The sequence below is a fragment of the Myxocyprinus asiaticus genome, chromosome 11 (genome assembly GCF_019703515.2).
Source record: "Myxocyprinus asiaticus isolate MX2 ecotype Aquarium Trade chromosome 11, UBuf_Myxa_2, whole genome shotgun sequence".
Classification (NCBI taxonomy): Eukaryota; Metazoa; Chordata; class Actinopteri; order Cypriniformes; family Catostomidae; genus Myxocyprinus; species Myxocyprinus asiaticus.
Genome location: NC_059354.1, coordinates 9728679 through 9750852, shown reverse-complemented (window position 1 = coordinate 9750852; position 22174 = coordinate 9728679). Strand labels below are relative to the sequence as shown.

At 38.0% G+C, this 22174-nt stretch overlaps 2 protein-coding genes across 5 annotated transcripts in view; one reads left to right on the top strand and one right to left on the bottom strand.

Moving 5' to 3' along the window:
• Positions 1 to 12844, top strand: part of si:dkeyp-118h9.7 (sacsin) — a 44727-nt gene extending 31883 nt beyond the window's left edge. The window contains exon 8 of the mRNA XM_051709772.1: positions 116 to 12844. Within this exon, the coding sequence (XP_051565732.1) occupies positions 116 to 11052 (10937 nt within the window). The 3' untranslated portion in view covers positions 11053 to 12844. The remainder of the gene's footprint in view (positions 1 to 115) is intronic.
• Positions 12845 to 12901: 57 nt separating this feature from the next.
• Positions 12902 to 22174, bottom strand: part of LOC127447743 (disco-interacting protein 2 homolog A-like) — a 206306-nt gene continuing 197033 nt past the window's right edge. For 3 of the 4 annotated variants that reach the window (XM_051709775.1, XM_051709777.1, XM_051709778.1), the window contains 9 exons: positions 20886 to 21054; positions 20371 to 20541; positions 19702 to 19731; positions 17385 to 17446; positions 17156 to 17213; positions 16932 to 17006; positions 16611 to 16785; positions 16227 to 16350; positions 12902 to 15324 (listed from right to left, as the gene is read on the bottom strand). In XM_051709775.1, coding sequence (XP_051565735.1) covers positions 15072 to 15324; positions 16227 to 16350; positions 16611 to 16785; positions 16932 to 17006; positions 17156 to 17213; positions 17385 to 17446; positions 19702 to 19731; positions 20371 to 20541; positions 20886 to 21054 — 1117 coding nt within the window. In that variant the 3' untranslated portion in view covers positions 12902 to 15071. The remainder of the gene's footprint in view (positions 15325 to 16226; positions 16351 to 16610; positions 16786 to 16931; positions 17007 to 17155; positions 17214 to 17384; positions 17447 to 19701; positions 19732 to 20370; positions 20542 to 20885; positions 21055 to 22174) is intronic. The other variant, XM_051709776.1, reaches the window with a different exon arrangement.

The following is a 22174-nucleotide window of genomic DNA, read 5'->3' as shown; positions in this document are numbered from 1 at the left end:
AAATAGAACATTGATTCTCTTGCATCTAATTTCAGATTCTACATTGTGCTTCTCTACCACATATAAATAAATGGGGCGATTTGGAAAAATTATATCTCACTAATTTTTGTTTCAGGCAAATATAACATAATCAATTTGGATGCAAAACATGTTGTTGCGCTTATCAAGAAGCACTTACCCATGGACTGGAGAGAGAACCAAGGTCATGTGACATGGAAACCAGCAAAAGATCATCATCCACCAAAGAGCTGGCTGGCTGAATTCTGGAAGTTTCTAAGCACTGAATGTGAGGAGTTAAGTGACTTTTGTGGAATGCCTTTAATACCTCTGGAGCCACTCCAAAATTCTGGAAATTCGATATTGTTAGCCAAGTTGCAGAGGAACACAACTTTAATCTTTCAGAGTAGCAGGGGGTCCATCTTGTCAGATCACGTTCAGAAAGTGGTTAAGATGGTGGGGTGTACAGTCATAAAAAGAGACGAGTGTCTCAGACATCATGACATTGAGAGTTACATTCTCCCAGCTTCACCAAAAAATGTCCTACAAGTTTTGATGAACTCAGCCAGAGATCAGGTCATCAAACACATTGCCTCTGCTTCACTACATGAAAAAGAAGAGTTTAAAGTATACCTCTCTTCATTGGATTCTCTCTCAAATGCTGAACAGAAATTGCTTTCCTTGTTACCAATCTTCAGACTGATGTCTGGGAAATATGTTGCAGTTAAATCAAAGCAGGCAGTTGTTTTAACCACCAACCCAGCCATTCCAAAAGATCTGCCCATGCCTGAGACCATTGTACAGTGTGCAAATGAAACTGATCGCAGACTCTTGACTCTTCTTAATATTGAACTTTTGGATGCAGCTAAGGTGGCTATTAATTTGGTTGATTGCATAAAGACAGCCTATTTCCGAAAAGACGAGGAACAGACAATAATGAGCTGGATATTGAACCACGGTTGCCTTCTACTCTCACAAAGTGAGATGCTGCTCACAAAAACGAAAGATCTCAATTTTATTCAGACCACTCAGGGAGAACACAAACAAGCCTCAGACGTTTTTGATCCCAGAAACAAGACATTCCAGGATCTTTTCGAGGAAGATTTATTCCCCCCACCTTTTTACACAAAGAATCAAGAAATGCTCCAGAGCTTGCAGCGCCTTGGCCTAAAGACAGAAGAAAAAGAAATATCAACAGCAAACATACTCCAAGTCATGAAACATATTGAAAATCTTCGTATCTACTCACCAAATAAGGCACTCAAAAAAGCAGATACTCTTGTTAGAGTATTGAATGGGAATGATTTACTTTCAAAATTCTCTAAGACAGAGAGAAGAGAGGTAATGCAAATGCAATGGGTACCCTGTGAAAATCCAAAATCCCTAAATAGTGGCATTTGTAAAAATCAAAAGAGATGTCTTTATAAACCAGATGAAGTAAGGGATTCCAAATATTCTGCAATTGTTGGATATGTAATGCCACTTACCTCTGAGCTAACGGTGAGTGTCTGCAAACATCTTGGTCTTTACGACCCTCCTCCTGCTGAAAAGGTCTTGGAGAACCTGTCTGTACTGGGATCAATTGCAGCTGGCATGGTCAATCCAGATTCAGATTTCCAGTTTAAAACCAAGTTGCACAATATTTACAGATTCATGCAAGACAACATGGGGAATTTCAGACAGGCAATGAATGCAAAATGCATTCCCTTGCTGTGGAATCAAACAGAGTTTGTCGCTCCAAGAGACATAGTTTTAGCCTATCCATCTGAATTGGATCTGAGCTCCTACATCAAGAAAGTGCCTGAAGAGTTTTTGAAGTATGAAAACATGCTAAGGGAATTTGGTGTAAAGGAGACACTGTCTGATGAGGAGATTGAAGAAGTACTCCATGACATACAACAAAGAATAGATGACAGGGATCCACCTTATGGAGACTCGACAGAACTCAAAGTGTCAATCGCCATTCTTGACTGGATGCGAAAAAATGAAAAGTTTTTAAAGGACGATACCCCTGTGCCTGTCATGGCACAAAACAAAAGCTTTACTTTGCAGTCTTTGTCCAAAACAGTCTTCTGTGACATCAGTGCTGAAGGATTGGATGACCTGAAACAAGACAACGAGGAATTCTATGTTATTCATGAGGAAGTACTACCCCTTACTGCAAGGTGGTTGAAAATACCATTTTTAAGTACCCGCATCTTAAAACCACAGTGCATAACAACTGATCAAGGATCCTTTGGTATAGAACAATGTGGGCAGTCAGAGCCAATTACACAAAGAATTAAGAACATTCTTAAAGAGTATGATGAGGAAAGTGACATTTTCAAAGAACTCATACAAAATGCTGAGGATGCAGGAGCAAGCACTTGTAAATTCCTCCTGGACTTCAGAAAACACAGAGACCCACCTGAAACCCTCATTGATGATGGAATGGCCATCTGCAATGGACCATGCCTTTGGATCTTCAACAATGAGCTCTTTTCAGAAGAAGACTGGACAAACATTGTCAAAGTGGGATCGGCATCAAAGGAAAGCAAAGTTGAGAAAATTGGGAAGTTTGGGCTTGGATTTAATGCAGTTTACCATGTGAGCGATATTCCCTCTATTTTGAGTGGGAAAAGCCTTCTCATTCTAGATCCAAATGTCACCCATTTGGAGAAGCACATAGTCAGCAAAGGAAACCCTGGAATTAAACTTAACCCATTCCAGGAACGTCTCTACAAAAGGTTTCCTGGACAGTTCAAGTCTTATGAGGGTATTTTTGATTGTGATCTGTCAGTACAAAACAGCAAGAAAACGTACAATGGCACTTTGATTAAATTACCGTTTCGCACTGTGGAGGAGGCAAACAAGTCAGAGATCAGTGCAAAAGTATATGACGAAGAGCGAATTAAAGGTTTTAAACATTATTTGACTGAAAATTCACAAACTCACATACTATTTCTAAAGAACATTATGTCTATGTCACTTCAAATTGTCCCTGAAATTGCATTCACTCCTCCACGGCATGATGAGATTCAGACTACTCTCAAATTGTCTAGAGAAGTAATAAATTCATTTGCTGTCTCAAATGACACACTTATCCAAGAGATCAAGGGGACCTTCATGAAGGGTGATATCACGTGCCACAACATTATTGACTATAGTAATGCACAGCTTGTTAAAATAGTTCAGGATAACCAAGAGGGATCGCTTACCCAGTACTGGCTTTTGTACTCTTGTTTTGGGACACAGGATTCTTTGCGAATGTTCCAGAGAAGAAATGAACATGAACATGTGTTTTCTTTGCCAATTGGAGGTATTGCTGTACCTTTACATAGAGAAACACAAACTAATATGTGGTCCCCTAATGAAAGCCTATTTGGCCAGGCTTTTTGTTTTCTTCCTCTTCCAATTGAGACAGGTCTTCCAGTCCATGTCAATGGCACTTTTGCTGTCACATCAAATAGGAAAGGCCTATGGGGGAAAGGAGTAAAGTCTGAGTGGAACAACGCCTTACTTAAAGATGCTGTAACCACTGCTTACATCACTACCATTCTTGAGCTGAAAAAAATGGCACAAAATGGAAATCTCCAGAACTATCCCTTCTACACATTCTGGCCTAGAACAGAGAAAGTCAGTGAAGCATTTTTGCCCATGGTTAAGTCTTTCTACTCAGCAATCGCACAGAATGCCAATGGAAAACCTCTGGAGCTTTTCAGTAATGGACAAAATTGGTGTTCTATGGACAAGGCCAGATTTCTGAATCCAAAAATTGCAGAGAACACAGCAGTTGGAAATATTGCCATGAAAGTGTTCTTGAATATGGGAGACTCAGATTCCTGTGTTGTTTCTCTTCCATCCTGGGTAAGAGATAGTTTCAGTCAGTGTGGCTTCAAAGAAATTATAAAACAGAAAACAATCAACTGGCCTGAGTTTTATGAAGTTGTTTTGAAGAACTTGAGTGTCCTGGGGACACACAACAGAAATGCTCTTGTGCTAAATGCCATTGACTTGAATGATCCTACTGTTGATGACCTACTGAAAGGGTACCCTTGCATTCCTACACAGAGATGTAAGAAGCTTCAATTCATCAAGCAAGTTGTGAATCCTTCTGGTAAGGTGGCGTGTTTGTACGAGCTTGAAGAAGGACGCTTTGTTGAAGGGACTGAAACTGACTTCCTCTCACCAAAAAGGATTCAACGGCTTTCAGATTTGGGAATGCTGAATGACCGCCTCCCATTCGAGGACATCATAGACAGAGCAGGGAGAGTATCCAGAGACTGGCAACAGAATAAATCAAAATGTCGTAAACACCTTCAGTGTCTCATTGAATCAATAAAAGTCTCTTCAGAAGATGTGAATTCTCATCGCTGGGTATTACTATCTCAAATATCATTCCTTCCGGCTGTAGCTCCTTTAGTTCAGCAAAACAAGAATGTCACCATTCTTAAAAAACCAGCTGAAGTTTACAGTGACAATTGCCGCAATTTAGTAAGCATGACTGAATTCACAGTTGATCATTCAAACCTTCAAATACACAATATGGATCCCATTCTCAAAACATTGCAAGTACAGACAAATCCACCAGTTGTGACAGTGCTTCAGCAGCTGTTAAAAGCACACCAACAATCCAATGCAATTGAAAAGGCAGTTCTCCTTAACATTGCCCAGTTTTGCTATGAATACCTCAACACTTACTTGTTGGAACAGAATGATCCCCATTCTATTGTTGCATTTGCAAAATCACATCCATTCATTTTAATTGAGGATCACTTTGTAAATGTAAGGTCAGTGGCCAGAAATGAAGTATTTGAGGAGAAACCATATCTCTATGTACTACCAGCCATCTTCTCTAAATTTGAGAGACTCTGGGACTGTATTGGGATTACAAAACAATTTACGAAAGAGCAATTGTTGGCTGCACTTGAGGATATTAAAGCTTTCTATGGATCTCAGCCTCTTTCTGTGTCAGACCTTCATAAGTGTGTTTCAATACTCATGAAAGGGCTGCTTAAAGTAAAAATGGAAAAGTTTGAAAATTGTCTCATACCTGATGAAAGTGGCATGCTGATATCTTCTAATCAGCTCAAATTTAATGACAGTCAATGGATGCCTGTTTCAGCTGGTGTCAAGCTCACCCATGCATTGATACCTCGAGCTGTTGCCTGTCATTTTGGTGTTGTGACAACAAGACACCATACCCTGAAGAATCATTTGGTTAGTGGATTTTCCCTTTTTGACAAAGAGTTCGGACAAACTGAGAAGTTAACTGTCAGAATAAAAAACATAATTGACGCATATCCATCTAAAAAGGATATTCTGAAAGAGCTCATTCAAAATGCAGATGATGCAGAGGCAACAGAAATTCACTTTGTATGGGACAAAAGAAAACATCCAACGAAAAAAATATTTGGAAAAAAATGGGAACTGGCTCAAGGCCCAGCACTTTGTGTGTACAACAACAGAACATTTTCTGATGCTGATCTTCAAGGTATTCAACAGCTGGGGGAAGGAGGAAAACATGGCACTTTAGGAAGGACTGGGAAATATGGACTTGGGTTCAATTCTGTGTATCATTTAACAGATTGTCCATCTATCCTGACCGGTGACAAATGGCTCTGCATTTCTGATCCAAATCTGAAATATGTGGACAATGCAACAAAGCAGTCCCCAGGGTGCATGTATTCAATGAAAGATGAATTTAAGAAGTCTTTTGAGGATGTTTATCATACATTTCTACCAGGAATGTTTGCACTTAGTTCTGGAACCATGTTCAGGCTCCCTCTCAGGACAGAACAAATGGCAGAAAAATCTGACATTTCTAGGAGTATAGTAAAAGACAGTGACATGAAGAATCTTTACCATGCCTTGATTGAAGATCCTGAGGGTCTAATTCTCTTCCTGAAATACATTACAAAAATACAGTTCTCAGAGATCAGTGAAGATGGAAAACCAAAATGTTCTTTCATTATTGAGAGAAAATTCACAGAAAAGAACATGGTACACAAGGAAAACTTTGACAACCATGTTCGGAAATCCCTCATGTCAGGGATACCAGAACCATGCAAAACCATCTACAGCATGCAGATCTCAAACGGAAAACAACAAAGTCAGTGGGTCATTGCAGAGTGCTTTGGCTCTTTTAAACAAAACCATGTGAGCGAAAATAAGCAGATTAATTTAAAAGTTCCTCAAGCAGCACTGGCTGCATGTTTTAGCAGCACGTTAAAGCATGATTTCATTGGCAGGGCATTTTGTTCTTTGCCTTTGCCTGGACAAACTGGTTTACCAATACATGTGAATGCCAATTTTGAAGTAGATTCCTCTAGAAGGGACTTGTGGAAAGAAGATGGTGATAGTCTGAAAACTGAATGGAACCAGTCCTTGAAAGTAAACATCATTTCACCACTCTATGCTGACCTCCTATTACACCTCTGTACAGCCATGAAGAAAGATACACCCACTGCTCTTGTATACCTCAAAATGGAGCTAGAGGCTTCCTGCCTTAAATACTTTCCATGCAATTCGAAGGAAGTAGACAAAGTCTGGCATGAGATGGTCCATGAGGTGTATAGATCAGTCAACAAACATGAACTTTCTGTCATACCAACCATTCACGCTGTTGCAGACAAGTCATATCACGCCAAATCAATACTAAAATACACAGTGAACTGGCGCAGTGTGTCTAAACCAGATTCAGTGGATTGTCCATATTTTACAACTGAGGACCATGAAGGCATTTTTGAAGTTTTAGATGACATTGGTATGAAATTGGTACCACAGTCTTCTAAAATACATCAAATAAAAGATAATTTCAAAGCGGCTGGTGTGAATGTGTCAGAAGTCAGTGCTTCAGCAGTGGTGAAGTTCTTGAAGCAAGTATCGCTGAATGACCCTAAACAGACAACTAATGGTTTGCCTTTGCCCATTAACCAGACATTGATCAAAGACAAAAAAAGATATTCAAAACTTTTGAGCTTCTGCTTGACTAATAATGATGTGAAAAAAGCTGTCCCTGTTCCTGACCTCAATGAGCTGCCTCTTCTCCTCACCCAAGATCAGATTTTAAGAGTCTTCAACTCACAATCCCCAAAACTAATATCAAAATTTAGCAGCCTTTTCTCTGGACATCAGGAAATGTTTGCAGATATTGAAGTCAATGGACAGTGCATCAAAATTCTGCGTGAAGGAAACTTCATTAAGGACTTGACAGTTGCTATTGGAGCAGACTACTTAAAAGCAGAACTTGCGCAACTGCTCAGGCTGTCGGTACCTGATCAAAAGTGTCAACTCTACAATGCACAGAAAGAGATAATCACTTGGCTAAAAACATTATGGAGGTTTTTTTATGATCAAGACATTATCTCGCAAAATGGAATGCCGAACGTCTACAGTGAGATTAAAAAGCACTTCAATGACAGTCCTATTCTTCCAGTTATCTGCCCAATTCAGAATAATACGCATTTCTTACAAACAATGAGTAATGTATCAAAAGTGATTCTGAATTCAGATGAAAAAATACCATCCATTCTCATTAAACTTGGGTTCATGAAATTAGACAGCATCTTTTTCAGTGGTTCCATGGAATTCCGTTACATTAATCTGTATCCTGAACTGCTGAAAACAGGAGACAGCAGAGCTGTTTTGCAGCAGGTTTATCATGTATCTCATTCACAGTTTGAGGAGCTGTCTGATGGTGAACGTGAAGAGCTTCAATGCTTCTTGCAGCGTGGGATTCGAGATTCCAAAAACAAGAGTCAATATGCAAGAATGCTCAAGTCTTTGCCCCTGTTTGAGTCGATATCTGGCAAACGCATAAGGATTGACTCGCACGGAACTGTATTCATTCTGAATTCTAAGCATTACTTTGACTTTCCAAACCTGTTCACTGTAGAAGGGTGTGACAGTATTTTCCTTAAGTACAACTTGCTGAACCAAGAATTGTCAGAAAGTCTTAAAATTCCAATTTTAAATGATCAGGATTTCTGTGTACAGTTTATTCTTCCTTCTGTGCATACGATGAAAGAGGCCAAACTTCTTGATTTAATTCGGTTGGTAGTGGAACTTGGACCGGTGGACCACAGGATTGTCTCTGCATTGAAAGGGATCTCATTTATTCGAGACATGCATGGCTCTCTTCAGGTGGCTGCATACTTCTATGATGAGAAAGTACCTCTTTATAAGCTCATGCTTCCAGAAGAGAGATTTGTGCAAGAACAGTTTTGGGACATTTTCAAAGATAAACGTTCTGAAGCACTGTGTTTTCTGAAGACCATTGGGTTAAAACATGAAGTGTCAGATGAGGAAATCATTGAGTTTGCATATCAAATTGAATCTGAAACTAGAGGCACCACTTCCCTTGATGTTCTTAAGAAAAGATCAAAACTGATGTTTAAGACTGTTTTAAAGAAGAGTAATGAGAAAAACTCTAATCTTTTGAACAGAATTGCTAACATTAAATTCATATTCCCTGTGGAAATTCAGCCAGCACTTTGTGATTATCACAAGGCCTTTGCTCAAGAGAGAGAGGTTGTTCCAATCAGTGGATCTTTGATTGAAAGAGATACTGATCACCAGTATCTCATATGGACATCCATGCCAATACTACCATCAGAACACTGCTCTCCTAAACTCATAAAGATGATTCAGAATGCTGGAGCCTTGGAGACCCCGCTGCCTGAACAAATAGCTAATAATCTGAGAAACATCTGTAGTTCCCAGTGCCAAACAGACAGTTTGCTGAAAATAAGACAGAAAGTATTTAGCAAATCATATGCATACCTGCAGTCAGTGAAATTTGATGCCTCTCTGTACTCAGACCTCCCCATTATCTTGGTGGAAAAAGGGACAACACTTGTGAAAGCCCAGCAGACAGCCCTTGTGCTACACAATGCTCTTGAGTTTAGACCCTTTTTGTACAACATCCCCTCAGATTATATGAAATTTGAAGACTTCTTCAAGAAGATTGGCATAAATGAGAGACCCACGATTGAACAATACAGTACTGTTCTTCAAGAAATCTATTCAGATAGCTCTGACAAAGACAAGCTTCAGGCAAATCAGCAGAAAACAGCACAACGTGTTGTACAGCAGCTTTTTTGTCTGATGAAAAAGGAACAGAAGGAAACACTTTTCCAAAACTCCCCACTTTATCTTCCATCAACAGATGGAAGACTCTACAAATCCAGCACATTGTTTTTCAATGACACCGTCTTCCAGGCCTCAAGACTAGAGGGTCCTTTGGAAACAAAGCTGAAATTACTTGAAAAATTAAACTACTGCCACCTTGGAGATGATCACTATGAACATCAAAAATATGTGCAGTTGCTTCCTCTGCAAGTCCGTCCCAAGTTTCTTTCTGATGTAATTTCTGAAAACCTGGATGGAACAAGTGTCCAATATTGTGATTTTAAAGAGGGCTGTGAATTTGGTAGTTGGTTTGAAAATCACTTGTGTTCTGCTGCATTTCTTCACGGGTTAGCCTGTCTCATCAGAAAAGAGAGCAATGGTGAGATTTCACATTCTGGAGCTACTCAAATGTGTGGGATGCTCTTTTCTAAGATTCAAATGATCTGTTGCAAAACTCTTCAAACTGAGATTCTGTTAAACCTGGAGCCACTTGAGGGTAGCAAGACTGAAACAGATGTTTATGTGAATAAACAGGAAGATGGATGTACGTTCTACTTGAAACACCACGATGACATGGCCCACAAAGTAGTAAATGAAGTTACTATGTGTCTTACTAAAGAAATCAATGCTCTTCTGAAGAACTGTCTGGCCACCTCAAGGCTTCCAGTCCTTGGGCAACTTCTGTACTGTGATAACATGGAGGATGTTGAGAAAGTATTGTCAAAACATGGCATTCATAACACTGGCCACAAAGAGGAAGGACACGGTGTCTTACCTGAACCTGGATGTCGTATACCTGAAGAATGGCATGATTGCCTTGATATGAGCTTCCTGAACAATTTTGAAAGTGGAGAGTATGTTGGCTTCAGTAAAGATGAATCGGGTGAATATTTTTATGCCATTATTATAGAGCAACTGGATGATTCATTGGGACAAACAAGACAATATCCTGCTAGATATAAAATACAATTGGGCTGTAATGACTTCATTGAAGTAAGCTCTCTTGACCTGTACCAATTTAAAAGGGAAAAGAAGCAAAGAATGCCAACATGCCAGAATGCCACTTGCACAGATGTACAACCTCTTTTAACATCTGTGCCTCCACCCAACAGATGCACATCTGAGCCTGCACCCTCTAGAGTCACACCTGAGCCTCCACTCAGAAGAGCCTTTCCACAGACATTGGAAGAGGCCAAAAAAGAAATTGACCAAAGCTTAAAAGAAATCTGGAATATGTCGAGTGAGGACAAACGCAAAGCCCTTAAACGTCTTTACCTCCAGTGGCATCCAGACAAAAATCCAGGCAACGAAGGGCTTTCCACTGAGGCTTTCAAATACCTGCAAACTAGAATTGAAGAGCTACAACAAGGGAGAACTGCACATAACACATCCTCGAATGGGAGAGACTTCAGAGATTACTTTTACCAGTGGAACACAGAGGCACAAAGCCACAGGAGGGGACGTGAGAGGTTCTACCAGAACAATTATAGATGGCACTATAACTTTTGGTCACACCACAGAGAAACTCCAAGGCCAGACAGAGAGGAAGCTAAACGCTGGTATGAACAGGCACAATGTGACGTTAATGCTGCTCACAATGACACTGGAGGAGATACCTCGGAGTGGTGTCTGTTTAAGGTACACCAGGCTGTGGAAAAAGCCCTGATAGCGGTGGTATACAGGAAAATAGGACAGCGTCCCAACAATAGTTCAATAACAAGTCTTGCTCAGAAGGTGTCTTACTACAGCTCACAGTTGAGTTCTGTTCCCACCACTGTGAGACAACTGATTGAACTTGGTGTTGATGCTAAAAAGACTCAATATCCAAATTATCACCAGTCTCCTCACATTCCAAACAGAGAGTACAAGGTTAATAATGCCAGAAAGGCACTGGACATCGCAACAGAGCTTTTAGCGAAAGTAGACCAATACATCAATGGATGATTTCTTTAAACTTATGAATTTATTCAGTTAAGCCAAACATCAGGATATCTTTTCAAGTAAAATTCTGATCACATATTTTCTAATTAAATGAGAGGCACTGGAGGTATATTGTTTTGTGTAGGTATATATTCTGGAGGTTGGCTGTTTTTGTCTATTTAGTACTACTGTTATACATTATGGAAATGCTTTCTTGTAATGACTCTTTTTAATCTTTTGATAATAAAAATTAGATGTACTGGATATTGTTTTATGCAGGAATATGTTTAGGTTGGTTGAGGTTAATTTTTATTTGTATTTTTGGTCTACTTCATATTATATTATGAGGTTTTCTTTTAATGACTCTGTAATCATCATTTGATAATGAAGATGAAAGTCATTGGATTTTGTTTAAGGCATGCATATGTTTTGGTGGGTGGAATTTTTTTTATTTTTTATTTTTTATTTTTTTAAGTCTTTTTTGTCTACTTAGTACTACTGTTATGTATTATGGAAACGTGTCCTTGTAAAAACTACGTAATCATAATTTTGTCATGAAAATTAGAAACATTGGATATTGTTTTATGCAGGCATGTTTTGTTGGGTGGAAGCTAGTTTTTTTTTTCTTTTTTGCCTTTGTCTATTTAGTACAACTGTAGTGCATTATGGAAATGTATACTTTCTGTAAACTATTTTACAAAATTATTAAGATTCTTCTCACATGTACTAATATATGCATAACCTACATACAATCATTGCATTACAATTAAGATCTGTGATTAAACTTCAATATCAATCAGTTATAAAAGTATGTTGTTTTATTTAGAAATATTAACATAAGTCAAAAGCTGTCAACCAAATATTCATTAAATGACTGAACTGCAAAAAAATTGAACACTAACAGTCACACAATCATTCTGTGATAAAGATGCTGTATGTGCTTTACAATACTTGCAGCAAAACCAGTCTCACCTCTTACAAGTCTATTGCAATATAAAATGTTACATAAGTGGTGGCTCATTTTGTTCCCATTACTGTTAGGTCAAGAAATGAAACTTTCTTTGCTGATTTGAGCAGCATCTGGTTTTCTCCACGTTGCTGCAAAAAACATATGAAAAGTGTTCATGGGTTTCTGGTATCCCAGTAATAAGTTATTACACAAATTCTGTACATAATTACAGCAGGCTTCCTGCCTGTCCTTTAAACAATGAACACAATAAAACAAAGCAAGGATTGTTAGAAGTGGTCTCAACAGAGCTGGCCAATGCAAGGTAAAGTGCTCCTGAAAAACACAAGCAATTATTTCCACAGAAAGGAAAATTAAGCATTAAAAGCCCTCACCTGCAGTTGTCATTTTTCCTGAAATAGATGTCCCATTTGTTTGGTATTGATTTATGTGTCAAGGGAAAAGGCTTATTTTTTTATCAATAATAAATATATGTAGGATACTACAGTGTAACCTTCATTCATTCATCTGAAGCAGGAATATAAAATAATTTAGCCATGAATGGTACTGTCATTAAGTGAAAAAATAGCTCTGACCTGCAAGGAAAACTGCTTGTAAAAAGTATGAATTTGAAGAGAAAGATTTCTTAGATTGGGACTTGGTTACCTGAATAAGACCTGAATCATTGTTACTACCCTGATTCCTGTCCTGTACAGTCTAGAAGCTCACACATGAACAAGTGGTCTACATACATCTGAAAATACTTAAGGACCATGTTGAAACATTAGCTGGTAATGCATAAGCTTGTGAATTTGAGGAGCAACATATGCACAGCACACTTTTCATACTGCTTTAAAAAAAAAAAAAAAAAATACATATATATATATATATATATATATATATATATATATATATATATATATATATATATATATATATATAAAAACCTCAGATATCCAACTCCTTATTGCCTTTTGGTCTTCTGATAAAATATTCATAAAATATTTAATACATTTTAAAGGTGAAGTGTGTAATTTTTCAATGTTAAAAAAACTTATGCCAGTTTAAAATGCAGAGAAAAATATACTGTCCTGCAAAGGCAAAACACAGTAACTACCCATTTTGTTAAAATGTTAACTTTGACCAAAATCAGGACTCTTGGACTGAGATCTGTCCAGTAACAGACGGGTTTGGCTCAACTATGTTTACAATCAGAGAAACGGAGTAAAGACTGTTTTATAATTCACATTCGGCTGGACAATCTTTTGAACTTTAAAGCATTTTTATCTGTTTCAGTGAAGTTACTGTGTTTTGGCTTTGTAGGGCAATATATTTACTGATTGCCCTGAAAAGTGTAAACATTGTGGTTCTGTGGCTCTGTTAAAACATTTGATCTTGGGTACATTTCCCAAAAGCACTGCTGGCCAACTAAAGTTGCAAGTTCTGTCGTTACCAACATAGTTCAATGATTTGGTGTCTACTGCAACCGTAGTTCCATACAAACATTGCAAGAGCATTGCAAAGTTGTGTGGTTGGAACTACAGCTCTCCACCACTGGTTAGAAGTTTCTGGTTAGATTGCAGTGTTAACATCATTTGACTTCACTGAGACTGTATCTTTTATTCCATACAGTACATATCTTTCATTCTGTAATAATTATAATTAATCATTTACATGCACATAGGAAAACTGCAAATTCCGGTGTTTTTTCAGAAAGCGGCTTCCTGAAACGTCACGTACACTTGGCCATTTTCCATATGCCAATAACTCGTCTTGATTTCGGTTGGAGAATGCAGCTTATGTGGTCATGTAAATGCATAAGCAGCATTCCTACAGGCTTTTAAAGAGTGTGCATCTTTGTATGTTCTCAAATGAGTATGAACCCAGAGTATGACGTAAGAGGGAAACACCACTATTGCAGCACAAAGCAGCAGCAGGTCGTGATAAGGCAACAAATACAACAGCAACTATGGGACATCAGGAAATAAAGCGAAGCAAAGAAGAAAAAAGAGCAAAGTCGTGCTCTAACACCATATTTGTGAAATTATGTTACTGTGGAGAAAACCGCTTACTTAGGCTGCAGAGTCGCATGTATACAGGGGTAAAGAGAACGGCAACTACGCATACAAATGCGAATGCCACTTTCGTGTCTTAAGGAGCTTTCTCGCAATAACCGGCTTTCTGGTGTCCATGTAAACAACCTCTAATTTGACATCCATTCAATCTGCACAGAAATTTTTACTCCACCCCTTCTATATGTTGAACCAACATGGTTCGAAGGATGGATGTGCGACATAGTTACAACAGATTCAGGGAACAATTGTGAATAGCTAGATCATTTCTCCAATGATGCATCGTACTATGGTAGTTAAGCAGTGAGTTATGTCGTTGTACTGAAAACACATCTCTGTTTGTTTGAGCATCACAACCAGACTGATGCATTAACATTGTCTCAACCAATGGCATGAGTTTGGGGTGGGACTATCTGTTTGATCGGACAACGACAGACAGTTTCAACCAATAGCAATTATTTTTGCAATTCTATTTCGTAACAGTAGTGCCGCAATAAAAAGAGCATAAACCAAACCAAACAAAACCGATGCTGATAGTAATGCTATGAAATGAAATGCATTACAAAGTTTGACATGCCCCTGTAATACATAGCGATGGTCTGCACACTGCTCCCAGAATCTGCATCCAGCTTCTGACATCAGACATTCCTTTGCCCAATAGGGCAAGTCCTCCTCACACAGGAACATTCAAAACCAGTTTGTGTCATATGTGCAGAACAAGTGTGCTTGAATAATATCTCCTAGTTATGCCACACAAGAAATCATGAAATGAATCCGTATTTGCAGTCATTTGCCCTGATACACTTGAGTTACAGTTAGATTTTCAAGGTATTCTCACAGTTTGATATAAAAAATAAACTGCATAGCTCCATCAAGGACTCTTCATATTTGTGGAAGAGAAAGTCAAGAGGCAAAACTGTCCAGACTTTCACCCTAAGTCTTCTTTTGTATTCTTCTGTAAATTTGCATGTTTGCATATGCAGATTTTTCTGGCATCTGGTTCTGTTCCTCCATGTTAGACATTCTCACATGTTGTAAGCCACGTATATCGGGTCCAGCTGGTCAGCGAGGAAGCCATCCCGCAAATGCATACGCTGCTTCTCCCCTCTGGAGTTGATGGGAATGACTCCAGGGTCGACCACCACAACAACCCCCACAATAAGATAGTGCTCTTCCAGAACCACATTAGTCACCAGCGCCACAAGATCCAGAGCTTCCTGTTCTGAGCCCTCGAGTTCCACCACTACCACCAACAGATTAGTCCATGTGAACACAGCACTGAGGAGAGGGGAGAGTGAAAGAGAGAGAGAGAAAAAGAGTACTTAGTTATCTTTAATTCAGTTAAAAAAAATGTATTCAGTTAATTCATAAATAGTTAAAATAAGAGTTATTTTCATCAGTGTTTAAAAGTGAGTAATTTCTGTGCCACTTGTGTCGCCAAACATAATTACAAAAATAAATTACTGTTTTCAAACAAGTTTCAAATAGGGGTGCACCATATATTGGCAGCCAATATATTATTGGACGATAACTGGGAAAATCAAAATGTTATTATCGCACTGATATTGGAATTACATCTGATATTTTCAACAATAATTTGTTACAAGGATTACCATACATACCATACGTGGAAACGATGCAATTTATGCATCATTCAAGTCATCATACATCTATAATATAGTCACTGCTTCATGTTACATCCACCACATCTTAAATAGCAGCAGTTAAGAACTGCTGAAGTCTTTTAGCATCACTAACTTTGTTTTTAAGTGGATTGTTTTTAATTATTTAGCTGGCAGATACAGTTTAAAAGGTTAAAATCACAAAAAGTTAAATGGTCGGTAATCGGTATCAGCCCAGAAATTTCATTTGTGGCATCCCTATTTTCAAACACTCCTTCGTTTGCCATTGATTGGGCAAACAGGTAGCCACGCACCAAACTCACATCATTGATTAAGGCCGGTCCAGTCGGGCCACTCAAACAAATTAAGAGTCCCAGTTTTGCAATTTCGTTTGGTGCAGTTAATGGTGCAGAAGTTACACACTTTCAAACCAGTGCTATAGTTGAAGAACGATTTACATGTCAAAAAGTGATTTGATTACAGTGTTACATATAAAGGTTATCCATTAAAATCTGATTCTATGAGGTACAAGAAAAACCTTTTAGAAATATAGCTTACCACTCTGCAATGCTCTTGTGTGACCTTATCACAGACGTTTCAATGTCAATGGGATGATAACGCATTCCCCGCAGCTCTAAAGTCTCATCAAGAGACCCAACCACATACAAGGCATCATGGCGCTCTAGAAAAATGTATAAAATAATGGGTTTCTCTGGTAACCAACGTTTTGTTAGTGTGTTGCATTTGATATGAGTAAACATCAAAAATGTAAAGGACGAATAGTACATGCAAATTTCAATTCAATTATTAACTTTAATGTTAAGAGTCCCTTACCAAAATGTATTATTAGAAAGAATTTCAACTGAAAATAAACCATAACCCCAGAAATATCCTTAACTGGGACAATAGCGTGTGTGTCTGGTTTACTTATTGAATGCATACCTCCACTGGCATCTGTAAGTTCCGTACGACGCAAGAAGCCGAGATATCCAGTGCGAGCCCACACTGTCTGTGTGTCACCAAAGCTCAGTCTGGTGCTGAAGTGGTCAGCATGTAACGCCTCCTCCCCATAAACAGTATAATATCCTGTGGCATTATGGGGGCTGCTCACCCAGATCTGTTTTAAAATTCAAATACAGTCCCATCAATTCACTACACAAAATAACAGGAAATACATCAGATAATAAAAAAAGAAACTACGAACACTGTTAATTTTAGACATTTTTGGATGATCTCCTGATTGATGACGAGGATGAAACTTACTTCTCCTAGGTGAGAATCTCCCAAAGGTCCTTTGGTTTCTGTGTTGGCAATTATAACCTTCACTCCAGGAAGAATCTGTGTGGTGAAAAACATAAATTATTCAGACATGAAACTTTACATACCCCAAGCTGATCACTGTTGTTGTTTACTTGTGATAATGCCCCGCTGACTGTACATTATCTCTTATATTATATTATTTGAAGCTGACGTGTGAGGTTTCTCACCTTCCCAGATTCCATCAGTGGTAGACTGTGTGGTGAGCCTCTCTCAACTAATCGAACCCTGAGTCACATGAAAAAAGATTAAAAATTGATCAAACTTGACAAATCTTATAGTCATTCATTGGTTAAAAAAACTCTTTGTATCTAGTCATACAATAGCTCTGAGCTTCAATATAAATACCTAATAACTTAATACATGATTTAAATAAAACATTAGGGTTTGTAATAGCACCTGTCATGCCGAAGGGCTCTCATGTCTAGATATACTGTGGTGGGGTCTGGCCCAGCGGTACCCTGGAAACAAAGAGCAGAGGGATGTTGGAAGACAGAATATACTATAGCTGCCAAGACATACTCAGTACTTACAGTATACTGGTATTTACAGTACCTAAAGACACTAACACTCTATGTGATCTGCAAGTTGCCATTTACCAGAAGCTGTCTTTTTGAAGATATAACTTATGGTTTATAATGACATGAAAATTATCAAATCTGCACAGAGCCTTCACAAATAAATTACCAACACATCAGCATAGACAATGCCAGCTACTATTATTTTTAAGAAATGGGTTGATAACTTATAAAAAATCTTCATCTATTAATAGAGTGTAAACACCAAGAAAACACATAGAGTTGTGCTGTACGGAAGGAAAAATTGGTGACACAACAGGGCCCTCCAACTAGGATTATCAAAATGTAAACAGCTTCTTAAAGGTGATGGGTGTAATTTTTTTATGCCAATTTACAACTATACAGGATTAAAAAAAAACTGCTCTGTTTTCGCAACCCAACCAGCCTGAGTTTGGCGAAGCACTACCTGGCAGACAGGGGAAGGGTTTGGGAAACCAGTTTGAAAACATTATTTATGCTATTCTGTTTGGTGATGCTAGTGCTGCAGAAATTACACACTTCACCACAAAAAAGGGCCAAAAAAGGGTCACTACAATAGAACAGAGAGAAATATGTCCTAATTTTTTGTTAACTGTAAAGGTTTGTTTTCCTCTTTACTGGCACAACTACACCAGGCACTGTAAATACTTAAACCATTATTTTCTTACTCTACCTTCTTCTACAACTTTACAGAATAGAATAACGAGTTTCAGTAGTTACAATGACCTGGGTCATTATTGTAACACTTGTAATGAAAAAAACTGCATGTAAATCAGCAATTATACTCTACATGAGTGGCTACAAGCTTTGCTTTGGCACAGCCTAAGTATAAGTGCAGGACTAAGCAAATAAAGCTGTGAACGGTAGGATGCAGAGCAGGCAAATGTATCTGTCCAAGCATATGGAGCACTGTCAATGTGAAATTAACACCAGAGGAGTTACAACAACTGTGCGTTTTATTCACTTTCACTCAAATCACGACTACAGCTGCTGATTTTGACTTTATAAACAATTAATTTTTGCTCTATTACTCACATGCTGCTATGTTATGATATGGACACACTTTTACTCTAATGATTCATTTGAAAAACGATTCATTTTAACGCTTGTATTACAAACCCACCTACATTTACTTATTCCAATGTAATTCGCTTCCGTGGTAGCTCACCTGATAGAATGTTGTACTTTGAACTCGGAAGACAGTGGTTAGAGCCCAGTCAAGTACGCAAGCTGACACATGAGAAGAAAGTGTAACTGAAGCGGCATAAAATGACGTGGCTGCTTCAGAAGTGGTGCTTTCAAGTCGCATTTGCTTTAAGAACACTTTCGGTTAGGTTTAGGTTAAAGTTTAAGGTCAGGGAGGTACATTTTACTCATTATAACCTCCATCTAATATTCACCTCAAAACCTTGACTGATTACGACACTATTTCACTCGCTTTTGGCGCCCCCGGCCCCCCAACATTTTACTGATGCCACGGTAATGTAATGTTCATGAGATTAGGCTGATGTGATCTTTGACGGAGATTAATTTTGTGTTAATACTGTATTTAAAAATAAATAAACATTTTCAGCAATGTACCATTTTAAAAACAATATAATAAAAATATAATATTTATTTTGTGTGTAATCTATGTTGATTTTGTGTAATATTAACATCTCTGACTGAAATTTTAAATGTATGCTTTTAAATAATAAATGCAATTCATTTATATTAAGAATCCAGCTTTTAGTTGTGATACCAAACATATAATAAAACTGTTTTTATTTTGTGTATAATCTATTATGTTGATATTGTATAATATTAACATCTCTGAATGAAATTTTAAATGATATACTTTTAAATAACAATGACAATGTAATAATCAAATTTTTGTTGTGATACCAAACAAACAATAAAACTGTTGGATATTAAATACAGTTAATATATTTAGTTATATTTAAAATTCTGAAATAAAACATGGTACTGTATGCAACAGCTCTGGCAAAAATAAATAAAATAAAACATATTACAATAATCTCAGATACTCAAAGGAATTCATTCTTGTCATGCACATGAGCATTTCATTTCAAACACACACACACAAAAAGCAGAGGCGTTACAAGCATCCTGAAAGCCCCCAGCTAGCACCCCTGTGGTCCCCGTCTGGGTCACAATACCTGCTCAGCCAAATTGCCCAGCCTATTGGGCTGACGAGAGGGCATGGAGCAGCAGACAAACACATTTAACACACACACACACACACACACACACACAGTTACAGACAAGCATCCAGACTAGTCAAATACAACACAATGATTCAGAAATTGTAAAAAAAACAAAAACAAAAAAAACATGAAGGCATATTCACACCAAGAGTGACACGACAAAGCGATGGAGACTGCAGCAGAAAATCAATTCAGTTTTTTCAAACAAAAACTATTCACACCAAGTGTAATTCAAATATTCATTAGCTTTGGGGATGAGTGCCTGATTCACATGCTTTAATGCAGAAAACAATCCATCTAACAGTACAGATTTTACTTTCTTTAATGTAAAATACAACCTATCATTAAAATTTAACGATGCAACATTAAACTGAAAACCTGTTCTGGACACAAGATCCAAACAGCTTCTCTTTTATTGGTTGTTAAGTATAAAATGTTAGGGGAATTTTTACACTTGGTGTAAAGCCAGGTCTATGAAGATGCATTGTTTCTTGATATCAAAATGTCCCGCTTGGTGTGAATAGGCCTTTTAAAAGCTTAAGTAAATAATCTGATGGAAGTTACCAGAACCTCTACTCTATTTCTACACAGAAAATAATTATAAACACCCCCTTTACTCACCTGAAGACAAACGGCCACATTGACCCTGCAGCCAAAGGTGGTGCTGACAGCACGTGGGGAGAGGCCCAGGTCTTTGAAGATCTTAGAGAAGGACTGAGTGAGCGTGATGCGGGGACGCTCCTCTGCCACCACCATGCAGGTCCGTACACATGACAGATTCACATTCCTTAACTGCAGATGTAGAGAGGGCGGTTAACAGTACTGCTGCAAAGTTGAGGCTCCTTAATTTTTCACAAAACTGATTTTAACCTAAACTAGAGAAACTAGAAAATGCCTACACATTGTGATTGGGATTGGTGATATAGTCTAAGCAACAAATTATGCAGTTTATGTGCATTCATATTTAGATACAATTTATTGATGTCTGAGGGTAAATTTAGTGCAAAACAGCAGTAAACTCCTTAGAATTTTTTTTTATGTATGCCATATAAATTCTCTGGACATTAAATGTTACATGTAACACACTTCTGTATGTGTTGGTGGGTGACAGTGTGTATGGACAGTTTGTGACTGACCCGCAGTGCTTCAGTTTGTGAACCCAGGCCTTTGGTGCACATCTCCATGACAGAGTATGAGCAGAATGTCACTCGCACTTTATACAGACTGACAGCAGACAACCACAGAGATGCATTGCTCTCCAGCTCCAGAGGAGGAACCAATATAGACTGATGGCCTGAGTATACACTGCCAACACAAACAATTCAATCAGTTCAGACAATTCGCATTAAGTGTACCAAGATTACAGCAACCTTCTAATAGAAATATGGCACAGAAAAAAAAAAAAAAGAAAAAAAAAAAACACATATACATATATATATATATATATATATATATATATATATATATATATATATATATACATACATATACATACATACATACATACATACATACACACAGTATATATGTACAGTATATGTAAAAAAAAAAAATACTAGGGTATTCTAGGGTTTTTAAAATACTTTTAATTGTTTTTTGAAGTATTGTTTACCATATGATTTTTAGTTTGTTACATGTAAGTATTTTCTAGTTTCAGCTGAGTTTTTCAGGGTTTTTTGTTTTTAGGATTCTTTGTTTTACAACCAAAGTTATTGCACTGATATAATTTAAATATATTTCCCTTACTACTTAAGCTATGGGGAGTGTCCTAGTTGAAACTTTTCTACAATAATGGCAATTCTAAAATTGGCTATGGTGTTTAAGCCTCGCCTTGCTCACAATATTTCCAAAAAAGAGCTTTTCCACTTCAAAGCCCACACAATATGAACAACTGCTTCCCAATGGTGAGTGGCGCATTATATCATACAATGAACAAACCAAATTGCCCTCTGTCCTGTTACACAGACGTGTGGTGACCCCTTACGGGCATTTCCGACTGGGTGCTAAAAACGGTGCGCCTCCTTCATTCTGACATCAGCAAAGTTCGAGTGGACTTGGAAACAGTTCTATTAATTGAGCCAAAATAGCCCAATCAGTCCTGGTTTCTGGAGATGGTAGAAATACTGGATGGGTCTCCATGTGAAATACTGCTGAAAAAATACCTTCTCTCTCAAACAAAAGGCATGATTTGGCATCCCCAGCCAGACCTGTGAAGACTGCACGTGTGGCCATTGAACGGAACACAGTGGATGAGCCAGAATTGGCTCAGTCGGTTATGAACTCCATTTTACAGGCTAGAGCACCATCTATGAAATGCCTTTACGCACTGAAATGGAATGTGTTCACTAATTGGTGCTTTTCACACGCCAAAGACACAGTGAACTGCCCTTTACCAGAAATTTTTACATTTCTTTAAGATCAATTG